The following is a 13,100-nucleotide window of genomic DNA, read 5'->3' on the forward strand; positions in this document are numbered from 1 at the left end:
GGACTGGGAGGGCGAGAGCTGGGGGAGACGAGGATTCAGAGAGGACGCCACACTCCCCTGCCCGGGAAGCATGCGTCCATTTAAGGAAGGAGAGCTCGTCACTCCACACAAGGTCTATATCCAGTCACACGAGGTCCCTGATCCTCCTGCGGTCAGCTAGTGTCGCCCTCCGGCAGCCACCGGACCTGAACAAAGCCCTCTGCTTCTGGCTGAGCGGCGGCAGAAGCTGCCCATGGGCCCTCACCCACACTTCACTGGCTGAGGCTGCACTGAGACCACCCCTGGGGCCCAGGGTGCCATGAGCAGACAGGGAGCCACAGGCAGAAATTAAATAGTGGCAACTGGTATTTATTACAATTATATACAGTCCTATCTTCCATTCTGAGGTCTATACATGATCACACAAATGAACATGTGTTTCTTGGGGGGAAGGACAGAGCTGGCTGTTGGTCAGGAAAGCCCTGGTACCTGGCTCCTCCGAGGGAGTGAGCCCCCATCTCGCCATGGGATTAGCTGAACCATGACACGGCAAGCGAGGGCATCAGAAGCGCAGCATGGTTTCATTTGTCTGGGAGGACGACGGGGCACGAGTGGGTTGGTGCTGGGGACAGGCACCTGCGGGGTCCAGGGCCGGGTCCAGGGAGGGAGGGGGACGGCAGACACCAGAGGGACCGCAGCTCCTCCTCCACTGAGGAGTCGGGAGGCAGTAGGGACGCTAGCTCTGGCCATGCGTGGTGTCACGGTAGTCAAGACACTCGGCAAACACACCCTGGGCAAGGCGTCTGTCCGGGAGAGGGGGCTGGGCAGGGGCTTGAGCCCCGAGGCTTCGCTGCCTTCAGCCTGACTTGAGATCAAAGCCAAAGGCTGCTGGGCCTGGGGCTGGGGCTGGCGGCCAGGTGAGAGGAGGCCAGGTGGACAGAAGTGCGACTCCCCACACTGCCACCAGGCCGCAGTGCAGCTGAGGACAGCTCTGCCCCCTACCTGGGCTCCAAGCTGCCCTCCCAGGGCCAGAGAGGGAGGCAGGGTGTGGCCACGCACTGGCATACTGGACGCCGTCCTCAGGGCTGGAGGCAATGGGCGCGGCCCTAGTCCCGCTCACTCTCGTTGCTGGCACCCTCAGGCCGCCGCAGCTTCTCCACCTGCTCATTGATCTGCCCATCCCCGCCCCGGCGGTCCTCCCTCTGCACCCCCAGGCAGTCCTCCTCGTCCACATGGCTCACGTCATCATCCTCCTCGTCCTCCTCGTCCTCCTTGTCCTCCCTCTTCTCCTCCTCGCCTTGCACCTCCATCCGCACCTGGCCCTTGACGTCCACCACCCCCTCGCCTTCCTCTTGGGGGCCCAGCAGGTGGTAGGTGACCGTGGAGCCCTCGGGGCTGTGGCCCTCCTTCCCAGGTGAGGACGACGTGGACTCGTTGCTGACGGGTGAGATGTCGCTGCTGCTGTGGTGGTTCACGGCCGCAGGGCTGGAGGGTGACGGTGACTTGACCGGGATCTGCCAGGAGGGGATCTTTGGGGCTGATGGAGACGGAGGGAACTGCCTCCTGGCGGGAGAAGCAGAGGAGGAGGTTGGTGGCGGCATTCAGGACTCCCACCCTTGAAGGGCCACGCCTTCCCTGACCCCCAAGGCCTTGGCGATGGTGAAGGGCCACTGGGCAAGGGACAGGATGGAGCCCTTCCTCCCCTCCTTTCAGGAGCAAAGATCCTATAGCTGAGGTAAATGCCAAGAGTGTCCTATGCCCCCACAGACAGCCCAGGGTCCCCCCGGGACCCCCTGGGTGAGGCCCACCTGCCTGGGCAGCTGCTGGAAGCCAAGTGGGGCCTGCTGCCTCTCGGGAGCCTGCTTCCTCCTGATCCTCAGCACTGTCCCTACCTCCACCCCAGTGGCCAGGAGAGGGACAGGGTGGGGAGGAGCCCAAAAGGGCGATGACTGGGGACTCCAGACACCTGAGCCACAGTCCTAATTTGTCTATGGTCTGAGCAAAAGGTGGAGGCAGGGAGCCCTGGCCACTGGCAGGGGGTCAGACACATCAGAACCAAAAGGGCGGCGGTGGTGCCCTTTGCTAGAAAACTTCTGAGCTCAACACTTTCAACGGGCAAGAGTCAGCTCTCCCTTCTGCTCCGTACTCCCTTCCTGGGCCAGCAGCCAGCCCAAACCAAAGCCAGTTCCAGGAGGGACCTGGGAGGTCAGGTCCACTTGGCAACGGCTCAGAGACAGAGCTCTCCAACAGGCAGGCCCATCTCTGCCTGAGCCAAGAGGACAAAGCGCTGCCCACAGGGCTGTCTCCCAGCAGGGCCTCAGACACAACTCTCCCCCCAGACCCCACTTGAATGGGGCACACACCACAGCCTGCTTTATTCACCAGCATCCTCAACGCTAACAAGAAATTCCGTGTGCAATTTTCTTGGCCCCACGGTTACCCGACGGCCTGGCCTCCATCCCCAGCCTCCAAGGCACTGGTCTCGGTTAGGGAAAATGGAGACTGTCTCCTAATGACAATGCTCTGGCCTCTGCCAGCACCACACCTCTTTCTAGGACATCTTCTTTTCCTCAGGGAGAACCAGGAAGTTGAGTGGCTTGGAAAATGGGGTCTTCTGACTGGAGCCGCAAGACCCCTCTGCACCCCATCCTGGACCCTAGTGAAGAGCCCACCTGTACCCTCCCATTCACCCAGCTCCCACCAAACCCAGTCCAGCAGGGAAACAAGGACAGCCCATGCAAGGCACCCTAGGGCATCAGCCCAGGAGGACGGCCCACATTGGCGGCTCCCAGGACACAGTGGCTCCTGGACACTGGACTTTCAGTTTTAAAAACCAGAACAGTCCAGGCACAGTGGCTCATGCCTGTAATCCCAGCACTCTGGGAGGCTGTGGGCAGATCGCCTAAGTTCGGGAGTTCAAGACCAGCCTGGCCAACACTGCAAAATCCCACCTCTACTAAAAATAAAAAAATTAGCCGGGAGTGGTGGCAGATGCCTGTAGTCCCAGCTACTCGGGAGGCTGAGGCAGGAGAATGGCTTGAACCCGGGAGGCAGAGGTTGCAGTGAGCCAAGGTCATGCCACTGCACTGCAGCCTGGGCAACAGAGCGAGACTCCATCTCAAAAAATAAATAAAAATAAAAATAAATAAAACCAGGACAGTCCCAGGCAAAGCAGGACAAGTGGGCCAGCCTGCCTCTGAGGCTGCATTGGTGACAATGTGCTGTCACTACAGAGGGACAACAGGGGGACCACCAAGAAGCTGGGGGGGCAGGGCCTGCTTCTACTCATGCCTTCAGTCGTGGAAGCCTTCCAAGTAGAAAACGCAAAGACCCTCCTGCAAGGGCTTTCCCTGGGACAAAGCTGTCACTGAGTGGTCACCTGGGGCTCAGGAAGGAGGAGGAGCCAAACCAGGAGGTTCTCCTCTGCTCCAAGGGCCCTGCTTTTTGGCTCAAGCTGTCCCTTACCAGGTCTTGACAGGCCTGGGAACTGTATATCAACACTCATGTGCCACAGACCGTCACCTCTGGAGTGGAGAGGTGGTCAACTGGGGAATGAAAAGAGAAGCTCAAAAGGCCCCAGACTCAGTGCCTGAGTCGCCCAGACAGATGGGGTCCTCGGGGGTGGGGGTGAGGGTCATGCCCCTCCCATGCCCCAGAGCTCCCAGTCCCCCTTTCCAGGCCTGACCAGAACAGGGTCCCCATCCCTCCCTCCTACCGATTTAAAAGAAGTCCTTTCAAGGAGTTAATTTCGGACTTGAGTTCGTTGATATTCTGGGACTCCAGGATCCAGTTGGTGGATGTGGTGGCCTGAAAGCAGAGCACAGGGAGCAAGGCTCAGGGTGGGGTCCTTGTGGCACGGGCGGGGCCTGCGGCTGCAGGAGGACCTGGGTGGGGGCAGCAGGTGGGGCATTCTGGGTCTGTTCTGGGGAACGTGGAGGAAGGTTCTGCCACTGCCCACTGCCTGCCATGCCTCTGTTTGGATGACGACATCCTTAAACATTCCCACGGCTCTGTTTGGACATCTGATGACTTAAGGAATCGTTATGTGTTTTTAGGTGCCATAATGGTACTGTGGGCATCTTTGAGAGACATGTGGAGGCGTGAAGGTGCGGTATGAAGCGGTATGACGCCTGGGATATAAGATGGCCCAGGGTGGAAAGAGGAAACAGCCACCATCTCTGACAAACCCCATCCTTCCATGCACAACTTTCCCCTTTGAAGGTAACACTGTTTTCCAAATAAACTTCACAGGACTACATCTCACTTCTGGCCAAGCTTGCTGGTGTAGATGGGGAAGAGGACAGCCAAACCAGAGGTCCCCAAATGGGAGCTGCCGGTGGCCACCTGCTTGTGGCATGTGCACAGAGGACAATGCCACATGAGGCCTCTGTGTGAGATCTACCTCGCCCAGGCTGAAGGCCACCCCAGGCTGTCTTTAAGTGCACAGATGAATATTGCCAGCTCTCCTGATACTGCACCCCTGGGCCGGCACAGGGGACGTTCCCTGGCTGTTCCCCACCAGTGTGCGGTGGGCCGCTGGGCTGGCTTTCAGAGGCCTGGCCCCTGACGTGGGGTTGGGGGCTGCCGTGGGCTCGCCGCAGCAAGCAGCCCAGCTGGCACACCTTAGCAGGGAGCAGTCCTTTGGGGGACCTGTAGGTCTCAGGAAGGAAAACCTGGGCAGTCTGAGTGAGTGTGTGTCACCCGCCACCCTCAGACACAGCCCCTCAGGGTTCCTACTCCAGACCACCAGACACGGAGGGCCCAGGAGCCACTGTTCTGGCTTCTCTGAGACCTTGAAAGCTATAGCAGCCCATTAACAAGGGCGCAATTTCCACTCACCGGCCTACAAAGGACTCAGATTTCCAAACGCATATGGTGCCAGATGCCAGGATTTAGAAATAAAATCTGACATCTGGGGCTTTTTAGTCAGTCTCTTTAAAAAACAGTTGTAGAAAACTCATAGCCTTCAGTTTTATGTAGGTTTTTTAATTACTTAAAGCTCTTCTTTTTAATTTTTTACAGTGCTCCAGTAGGAGTTTGGAAGCCAGATATAAAAACTTACATTACAGCTGAGAAAACACAGTTCTGGGTCTTTGGTTTATGGGGTAACCGAAGTCCTCACACATGCGAGTTTAGATGCCAAGCCAGTGGCCCCACTGCAGCTCGGGAGAGAAGGTTGGGGTGGGCCAGGGACAGCGACAGCAAAGCCAGCTCGAGGAACTCTGAGGGGCCTGACCCCTCTCACCACCCAGCACATCCCGGGCCCCCACTGCTTCTTAAACACAACATGTGGTCTTCATCTCATGCGCAAGGCCTGAAAACAGTTTTCCAATTTCCGGGATGGCTTCTGGCCACAGGCCGACCATGGATCCAAAAGATGATCTGACCCAGGAGAGCAGGCGGGGCCGTCGCTGGGCTTCCTGGTGCTTTAGGGACCGGCCACCCGCGGAGAACATGCACTGCACAGTGGCTGGAGGTGGCCACCAGTACCCGCAGCCACCCCAGGAGGAAGGGCAGGCAGCACCTCTGTGTGTGGTTTGGATGTCCAGGGGGGAGATTCCCGGGACTCTCTTCAAGAGACACCCCAGACTCCATGGAAAATGGAAAGACCGTCATTTTCGTGGTTTTTGCAAATGCAAAAGATTTGAGAGCTGGCTCGAGCCAAGTCGTACACTAGGAGTGGCTTGCCCTGGGCGAGCAACTCGGGACGGGACTCTCCAGAGCCCAGCTTGTGGGGGCAGCCCGGGAGAATTGTCCACCGGGCACAGAGCTGTGGGGCAAGCGACAGAGAGAAGAGCCAGTGGGCGTTCTGGAGCCACCAGGCCACTGTCTCCTGGACCTGGTCTGTCTGACGCTGCCTCAGCGATGACCCCTGTTACCCACCCACAGAACCCAGGCCTGCAATCCTGTGAGTTGGTTGGAGCCAGGCACCCTCCTGAGCCCATGAAGAGCCCCACGAATTAGGCGCCGTTATGGCTCCATTTTACAGATGAGGAAACTAAGACTCAGAGAGGTTAAGTAACTTGCCTGTGGTCATGCAGCTAACAAGTGGCAGGGCCAGGAAAGCTGCCATACCACGATTTCTTCACATTTGGGCAGTGAGGCAAGGACACTGACTCAGAAGTCGCTTCTGGCTCCCTAGGGTTGCTGGAACCTGTGGAACCTGAGTCTAGAGAACCTGCCCGCTGCACTGCGGTATGGATGGGGCTGGTGCTGGTGAACTGACTGCGTCTCGCTTCTCCCCTGTCTGTTCCGGAACCCTGCCTGGCCATGCTGAGCTGCAACCTAACTTAGAGGTAGAGGCCGCCCCACGTCTACACAGAGAGCCTCCAGAGCTGCGGGGATATGGCTGCCATGAGATATCACAGGCAGAGGGTAGCTTTTCCTTCCTCCTGTTGGGAGGTGACAGAGAGAGAGAAAGGACAGCCTCAACGGTTAAACATCATACTGACTGCCCAGCAACGGCCTCCTGTCTCTACAAGGAGAGAAAGGGCAGCGTCGGCCGTGGCTGTGTAACCACCGTGAGACTGGGGCGAAGTCCGGCTCCCGAAGGTGGCAAGCCGGGCCCAAGGGACAAGAGTGAAGGGCACATGGGACAGACCTGGGCCTGGAGGGCCCTGCAGGGCAGAGACAGGTACCTTGGCAGCGGCCAGCTCGTGGGCGAGCTCCTGGATCTTCTGCTGCTGCTGAATCAGCAGCTCCTGGACGGAGGCGAGGGTCGTCTGTAACTGAGTCACTGCGAGGAGAAAGCAGTCATGGCGCGGTTAAATTCACAGGCACAGATGTTCCTCTCGCTCGGTCCGTGCACCTAGGAGCTGCCCATGTTCCCGCTCCATCTAATTTATCTGCAGACACCCCCAGCCCCCCGCAATCCATCTAATTTATCTGCACTCTGGGTGATCTGCCTGCCCTGTGTCTAACCTCTAGTATTTCTACTTTATCTTTCTATTGTGTAGTTGTCCATGGTCAACAGTATATCCGTCCAGAACCTCTCCCCTCTAATTAGAGCTGGCTATGATTTGCTGAGCTCTCCCGGCTTCTCTGGCGCCTGCGTCCTTCATCTCCTGGGCCTCAGTGTCCTTGTGAAACTCCTGGAGTCTCCAATGCCCGGACAGATGCATCTCGGGTCCCCGCCACATTCACATCCAGGACTGGCTCAAGCCACAAGTCCTGTTTCCCACTGCTCCTTCCTGCCCTCCCCACCTGACCCCAGGCTGCCTGTTCCACTCCCTGGTGTCCTGTGACCCCTCAGGACCCTGTTGCCACCAATGTCAGCCTTGCAGGAGCAAACGCCAGTAGAATGGGCAGCATCAGAGGGTTTCTGAAAGGGTTTCTGTGAGCTTCACAAATGTGCCCCAGAGGGACACAGACTCCTGCCTGGGACAGGTGGCTCTCTCGTTGGCCTCGCTCTAGTTTCTAGATTCAGAGCTGCCGTCTAGTAAACAAGTTTATAAAGAGGAGAAGCCACCTCTGGTGCGACAGGTCCCAGCTAATCTGGGCCATTGCTGGGGCACGGGGTAATGAACGTGAGCCCTGTCGAGTCGGTAACAGGGGAGGTGGCCAGGGTCCTGGGAGCCACAGTAATTACAGACTCTCTTGACCCCACAGTGGAGTCTTAGAGGGAAGGGGGAAAATCACTGAAAACCCCCCTGAACACCTCATAGAAGCAGAAATTAAAAATGAACTTTACAGCCCTTAGAAAGGCTGTCATTTTATTCCCCTTATTAATATTCTGAGGTTGGGAGCCTTTCCGTAAAAACATAATTAATTGAGGCCGCGCCGACAGTAAACAAGCAATTTCAAATTAAACCGAAATGACGGCGGCTTCATTTGCAAATGTGAACAGATTCTCAGAGCAGATAAATGAAGTCACCACATAGAGTGGAGACGGAGGGAGAGGGGAGGGGCAGAGAAGGGGCTGCTTGGAGAAGGCTGTGAGGGGTGACTTGATGGAGTCATTAATCTTTACCTGTCTGGGCCACACTGCCACTCAGCTCAGAGAGACTGGCCTCCATCCTCTCCAGCTGCTTCCTGTCCTCTCGGCCGCCCAAGATGAGGGGGAGCAGGTATTTCTGTAAGAAGCGGGACAGGGTGAGGAATGCATACGGACCCAGGGTTATCCTCCAACAATCTCTCAAATTCTGCCGCCCAACTTTCTCCCGGTCATCCCCGGGTTTTGGAAACCCTAAGCAAACACCATAAATGAACAAGATATTTGAAAAAGTTATGAGACTGCGATTACAACCACGTAAAAATTCTGCCTGAATAAGGACAAGGACCAGGAGGGAACGTGGACAGGGAGAGTCAGCTGGATCTGCTGTGATGGGAACTTTCTGGTTCCTTTATTTACTTTTCTTAGTGATGCCACACTATTTCTGTAACACAAAGTTTTAAACTCTACTGTCAAAGTTGTAAGATATAAATGTGGATGGACACACAAGCATCAGATACTGCTGGAGCCTCCAGGAGGCGAGGGAGGAGGGGCAGCTCTTCCCGGCATATTCTCCTGAATCGTGAACATTTTGAACCTGTGAGTGAATCACCTATTCGGAAACAAATGAGTACAATTAATAAACAAAACATCACTGGAGAAACTAAAGGAAAATCAACAACACACTTCTGGGACTCTTGGTTCTCTCGCCAGGGGATAACATCAGTGCTCTGAGGCTGCTGGAAGAGGTCACCTCAATCTTTTTCTAAATGAAGCCTGAATCCTCAGAACAAACTTCCTTCATGTAAGAGTCAAAAGAAGTCGAGTTCCCCAGAATTAAATGCAGGGCAGAAGGGAGAGGAAGGCGCAGGACCAGAAGAGACTGGCTCTGGGAAAAAAGAAAGTGGATGTGGCAGGGCCACCCCTCACAGGGGCGCCTGGGGGGCCATTCAGGAAGGAAGTAGGCAGGGCAGGGCTGGCAACAGGTGCTCTTGGTCACCTTGGAGGTGAGGGTGTGGAGGGGTGGAGGTGGGTGGCGGGGCCTTCAGGGACAGCTGCCTGTAGGAATATGTGCACTGATGTCCAGCCACTCGGAATATGGAGACAAAGTCCCCCAGGTGAGGAGAGTGAGACCCACTGCCCACTTCAGTGGGTGCTGCCAACGGCAGTGCAGCGCAGGCCTGGCAGGAGCTGTCCAGGGACAACTTTGGTTCTTAATCTATCTGGGCCCAGATAGGAAAGAGGACGGAAACCTCTCCATTACGGTTTCTGTACCAGGGAAGGAAAAGAAGGTCTCTTGCAAGGGGTTTGTGGGAATTCATTTCCAGAGTGACTCCTAAGTGAAGATCATTCTTCAGCAGCACATGTATAGACGCATTTCCCATTTTGCAAAGTGCTTTTCAACCACAGTGTGAGCTATTACCCACAACTGAGCCAGAACTCATCAAAGGTAGCCTTATGCTTCAGGATGAAATGTCCTCAGCATGAAAGGTAAAGAATTCTTGGCCGGGCACGGTGGCTCACGCTTGTAATCCCAGCACTTTGGGAGGCTGAGGTGGGCAGATCTTGAGGTCAGGAGTTCGAGATCAGCCTGGCCAACACAGTGAAACTCCGTCTCTACTAAAAATATAAAGACTAGCTGAGTGTGGTGGCGCATGCCTACAATCCCAGCTCCTCGGGAGGCTGTGGCTGGAGAATCGCTTGAACCCGGGAGGCAGAGGTTGCAGTGAGCCGAGATCATGCCACTGCACTCCAGCCTAGGTAACAGAGCTAGACTCTGTCTAAAAAACAAACAAACAAACAAACAAACAAAAAAATCATATATGTGTGTGTAACCAACTAAACACCCCATTTCTGAGATCAGAAGTCCTAAGGGCAGGAGCAGACACGCTGCCCTAGCCGAAGTCTTCACATGTTTATAAAGCAAGTCAAGGGCTTCTTACCATTTCTTTTTTTTTTTTCAATTTCGAGAAACTGACCAGATGCTTTAGAAATTCTCTTGTTACCATTGTGACTGATATTGCAATGTTTCTTTTCTTTTTTAAAGTAGAGCAGAGAGCCCAGAGCTTCGTAGAAACTATGGTGGCAGCTCCCTGTGAGTGCCCACACCAAGGCGAGCTGCCGAGCTGCCCTCCCGCTCCCATCAGGCCACAGGCCCTCCATGGGTGGCCATGTGACAGTGCCTACTGCTCAGTACAGCCGGGGCATTCACTTGAGGACTCTGCATTTGTATCACATCCTTCTTGGTGCTTGTATACAGTCAGTGAGATTTGAAGGGGGCACCAGTTCAGGGGGAGAAGCACTGAGCCCCAAGAGGTGTTTCTGTTCTGTTCTGTTTATTTATTTGAGACAGAGTCTCGCTCTGTCACCCAGGCTGGAGCACAGTGGCACAATCTTGGCTCACTGCAGGCTCACTGCAACCTACGCCTCCCGGGTTCAAGTGATTCTCCTGACTCAGCCTCCCAAGTAGCTGGGATTACAGGTGCACACCAAGACAATGAGCTAATTTGTGTATTTTCAGTAGAGACAGGGTTTCACCTTGTTGGCCAGGCTGGTCTCAAACTCCTGACCTCAAGTGATCTGCCTCCCAAAGTCCTGGGATTATAGGTGTGAACCACTGTGCCTGGCTTATTTTGTTTTTTAAATTGAGACAGGATCTCCTTCTGTGGCCCAGGCTGGAGTGCAGCAGTGTGATCTCAGCTCACTGCAACTTCTGCCTCCCGAGCCCAAGTGATCCTTGCACCTCAGCCTCCCGAGTACAGCTGGGACTACAGATTCACACCACCATGCCCAGCTTATTTTTGTTTTTTTGTTTTGTTTTACTTTATTTGTCTTTGGTAGAAACAGAGATTCACCACGTTGGCCAGGCTAATCTCAAACATCTGGGTTGAGATGGAGTCTTGCTCTGTCGCCCAGGCTGGAGTGCAGTGGCGCGATCTCGGCTCACTGCAAGCTCCGCCTCCCAGGTTCACCCCATTCTCCTGCCTCAGCCTCCCCAGTAGCTGGGACTACAGGTGCCTGCCACCATGCCGGGCTAATTTTTTGTATTTTCAGTAGAGACTGGGTTTCACCGTGTTAGCCAGGATAGTCTCGATCTCCTGACCTCGTGATCAGCTCAGGATCCTCAGCCTCAGCCTCCCAAAGTGCTGGGATTACAGGCGTGAGCCACCGCGCCCAGCGCTTGTTTCTCAATTTCTAACATGGAAATGTCCAGCTCCAGGAATACATGCTACACTTAAAAAAAATATTCTGCTATAACTGTCATTAGCTTTTGTACTGCATCAAAAATGAAGAATCCCAGAGTACCACGGCTGAACATGTTTCATGTGCCTTATGGCGAGTCTGGGTGCTCATTCAGGTTGTTTAAAAAAAAAAAAAATCACTGGCCAGGCACGGTGGCTCAGCCTGTAATCCCAGCACTTTGGGAGGCTGAGGTGGATGGATCACCTGAGGTCATGAGTTTGAGACTGGCCTAGCCAACACAGTGAAACGCCATCTCTACTAAAAATACAAAAATTAGCCAGGCATGTTGGCACATGCCTATAATCCCAGCTACTCAGGAAGCTGAGACAGGAGAATTGCTTGAACTCAGGAGGCAGAGGTTGCAGTGAGCTGAGATCGCGCCACTGCACTCCGGCCTGGGCGACACAGCGACACTCCATCTCAAAAAAAAAAAAAAAAATCACCGATCGGGGTGGAGGAGCTGGCAGCCTCGAAAGAAAAGAGGCTTCTCTCCAGGATCCCAAGATCTGGACTGGCCACCTACCCTGGCCCTGCATTTTCTAGAAACTAGACTCATTTGCTTCATGTCCAAGTTGGGCCTTCACAAGGGAGTCAATGTTTACCTCATGCCTGCAGTTCTGTTGCAAGCAATGAGCCTGGGATCCTGAGAGTTGACCTGAGAAGCCTGGGAAATCCTAGATTTCTATAGATGCCAACACAACAGAGCAAAAAGAACAGCTCCCATACATCTGATGACACTAAGGTTCCCACTGCCGCTCTTAAATGCTATGGCAGAACAATGGTGTATAAAGCTCTTCCATGTGCCGGGCATGGCTCTGAGCCCTCTATAAGGGAGACTGACTCTTCGGGACTTCACAACAACCTCGTGAGGTTGGGACTGTTATCCCCATTTTACAGACCAGAGCCTGCGATCACCAAGCTCCTGAGGGGCAGAGCCAGGGCTCAGCAAAGCAGCTGGCCCAGCATTTATGATCTTTTCCATTATGTTATTCTGTGTCTCAAAACCGCTCGCACGGCTTCCCTGTGCAGGCGCTACTCTAAGTGCCCAACACGGGCTGGCAAGGGACAGACCTCACGATGCCCCTGCAAGTAGAGATCCGGGTGGTACATGCTGAGTACTGGAGAAAAGATGGGCAGAGCCTGCCAAGCCCCGCAGCAGGGCAGGGCCTGGATCCAGCCGTGAACCCCGACTTCTACTACAGCCTCTCGCTGCCAACACGCTCCAGGGCAGAGCATGGCAGTGCCTCCATGCAGGGGAGCCAGTGAAAGGGCACTGAATGCCACAGGGTGGCAGAGGCACAGCACCCACAGCCACTGGGGGTGACTCACCTTGTAGAGCTGGTGAAAGCCAAATGCGATACCTGCCATGATGATGGCCAGGGCGCCGTAATCTCGCCATCGGGATCCTGCGGGGCCTACAGGCGGGGTAAGAGGAGGAGGGTTAGAAGACGCACACGGTGTCCTTCCCTGGGTGGGGGCCGGCACACGTGCCTCAGTAGCACAGTCTCCTCGCCTCCAACGATGGGCAAGTGGAACACTCTACCGTAGGAAGGCAGCACATGATCATCACAACAGCAGCTCGGCTCCGTCCCCTCCTGTTCCCACTACCTCGATTGGGACACAAGGGATGCCAGTCACCCAACCCTGACTGCAAGCTGTGGGTGGAGGTATCTAGTAGTGAGCTGAGCCTCGAGTCGGGAGTCAGGTGGCAGAGGTGATCTGAAGACCGATGGCATGGTCTCTACCTCAGGAACAAAAGATCCAGAGACGATAACATGAGTACATTTTGGGGAGCATAAATACACCCACATATGCCCTACTATAGCTGGCGATCAGCTGGGGGCCACAGCAGAACCAAGCGGGGTCTCAGTGAAGTGGAGAGGGGGACTGTGGTACGCTGGGTGGGGGCACGGGGGTGGGCTGTGGTAAACTAGACCTCCCAGCCCTG

The 13,100-nt window shown here is 55.1% G+C and overlaps 1 protein-coding gene across 3 annotated transcripts in view; it reads right to left on the reverse strand.

Moving 5' to 3' along the window:
- Nucleotides 1-332: 332 nt before the first annotated feature.
- The window catches only part of LOC105473136 (peroxisomal biogenesis factor 14), a 158,815-nt gene continuing 146,047 nt past the window's right edge, over nt 333-13,100 (reverse strand). For all 3 annotated transcript variants that reach the window (XM_011726770.2, XM_011726772.3, XM_071100996.1), the window contains 5 exons: nt 12,482-12,567; nt 7,949-8,051; nt 6,618-6,715; nt 3,695-3,786; nt 333-1,542 (listed from right to left, as the gene is read on the reverse strand). In XM_011726770.2, the coding sequence (XP_011725072.1) occupies nt 1,086-1,542; nt 3,695-3,786; nt 6,618-6,715; nt 7,949-8,051; nt 12,482-12,567 (836 nt within the window). In that variant the 3' untranslated portion in view covers nt 333-1,085. The remainder of the gene's footprint in view (nt 1,543-3,694; nt 3,787-6,617; nt 6,716-7,948; nt 8,052-12,481; nt 12,568-13,100) is intronic.

This window comes from Macaca nemestrina, chromosome 1 (genome assembly GCF_043159975.1).
Source record: "Macaca nemestrina isolate mMacNem1 chromosome 1, mMacNem.hap1, whole genome shotgun sequence".
NCBI lineage: Eukaryota > Metazoa > Chordata > Mammalia > Primates > Cercopithecidae > Macaca > Macaca nemestrina.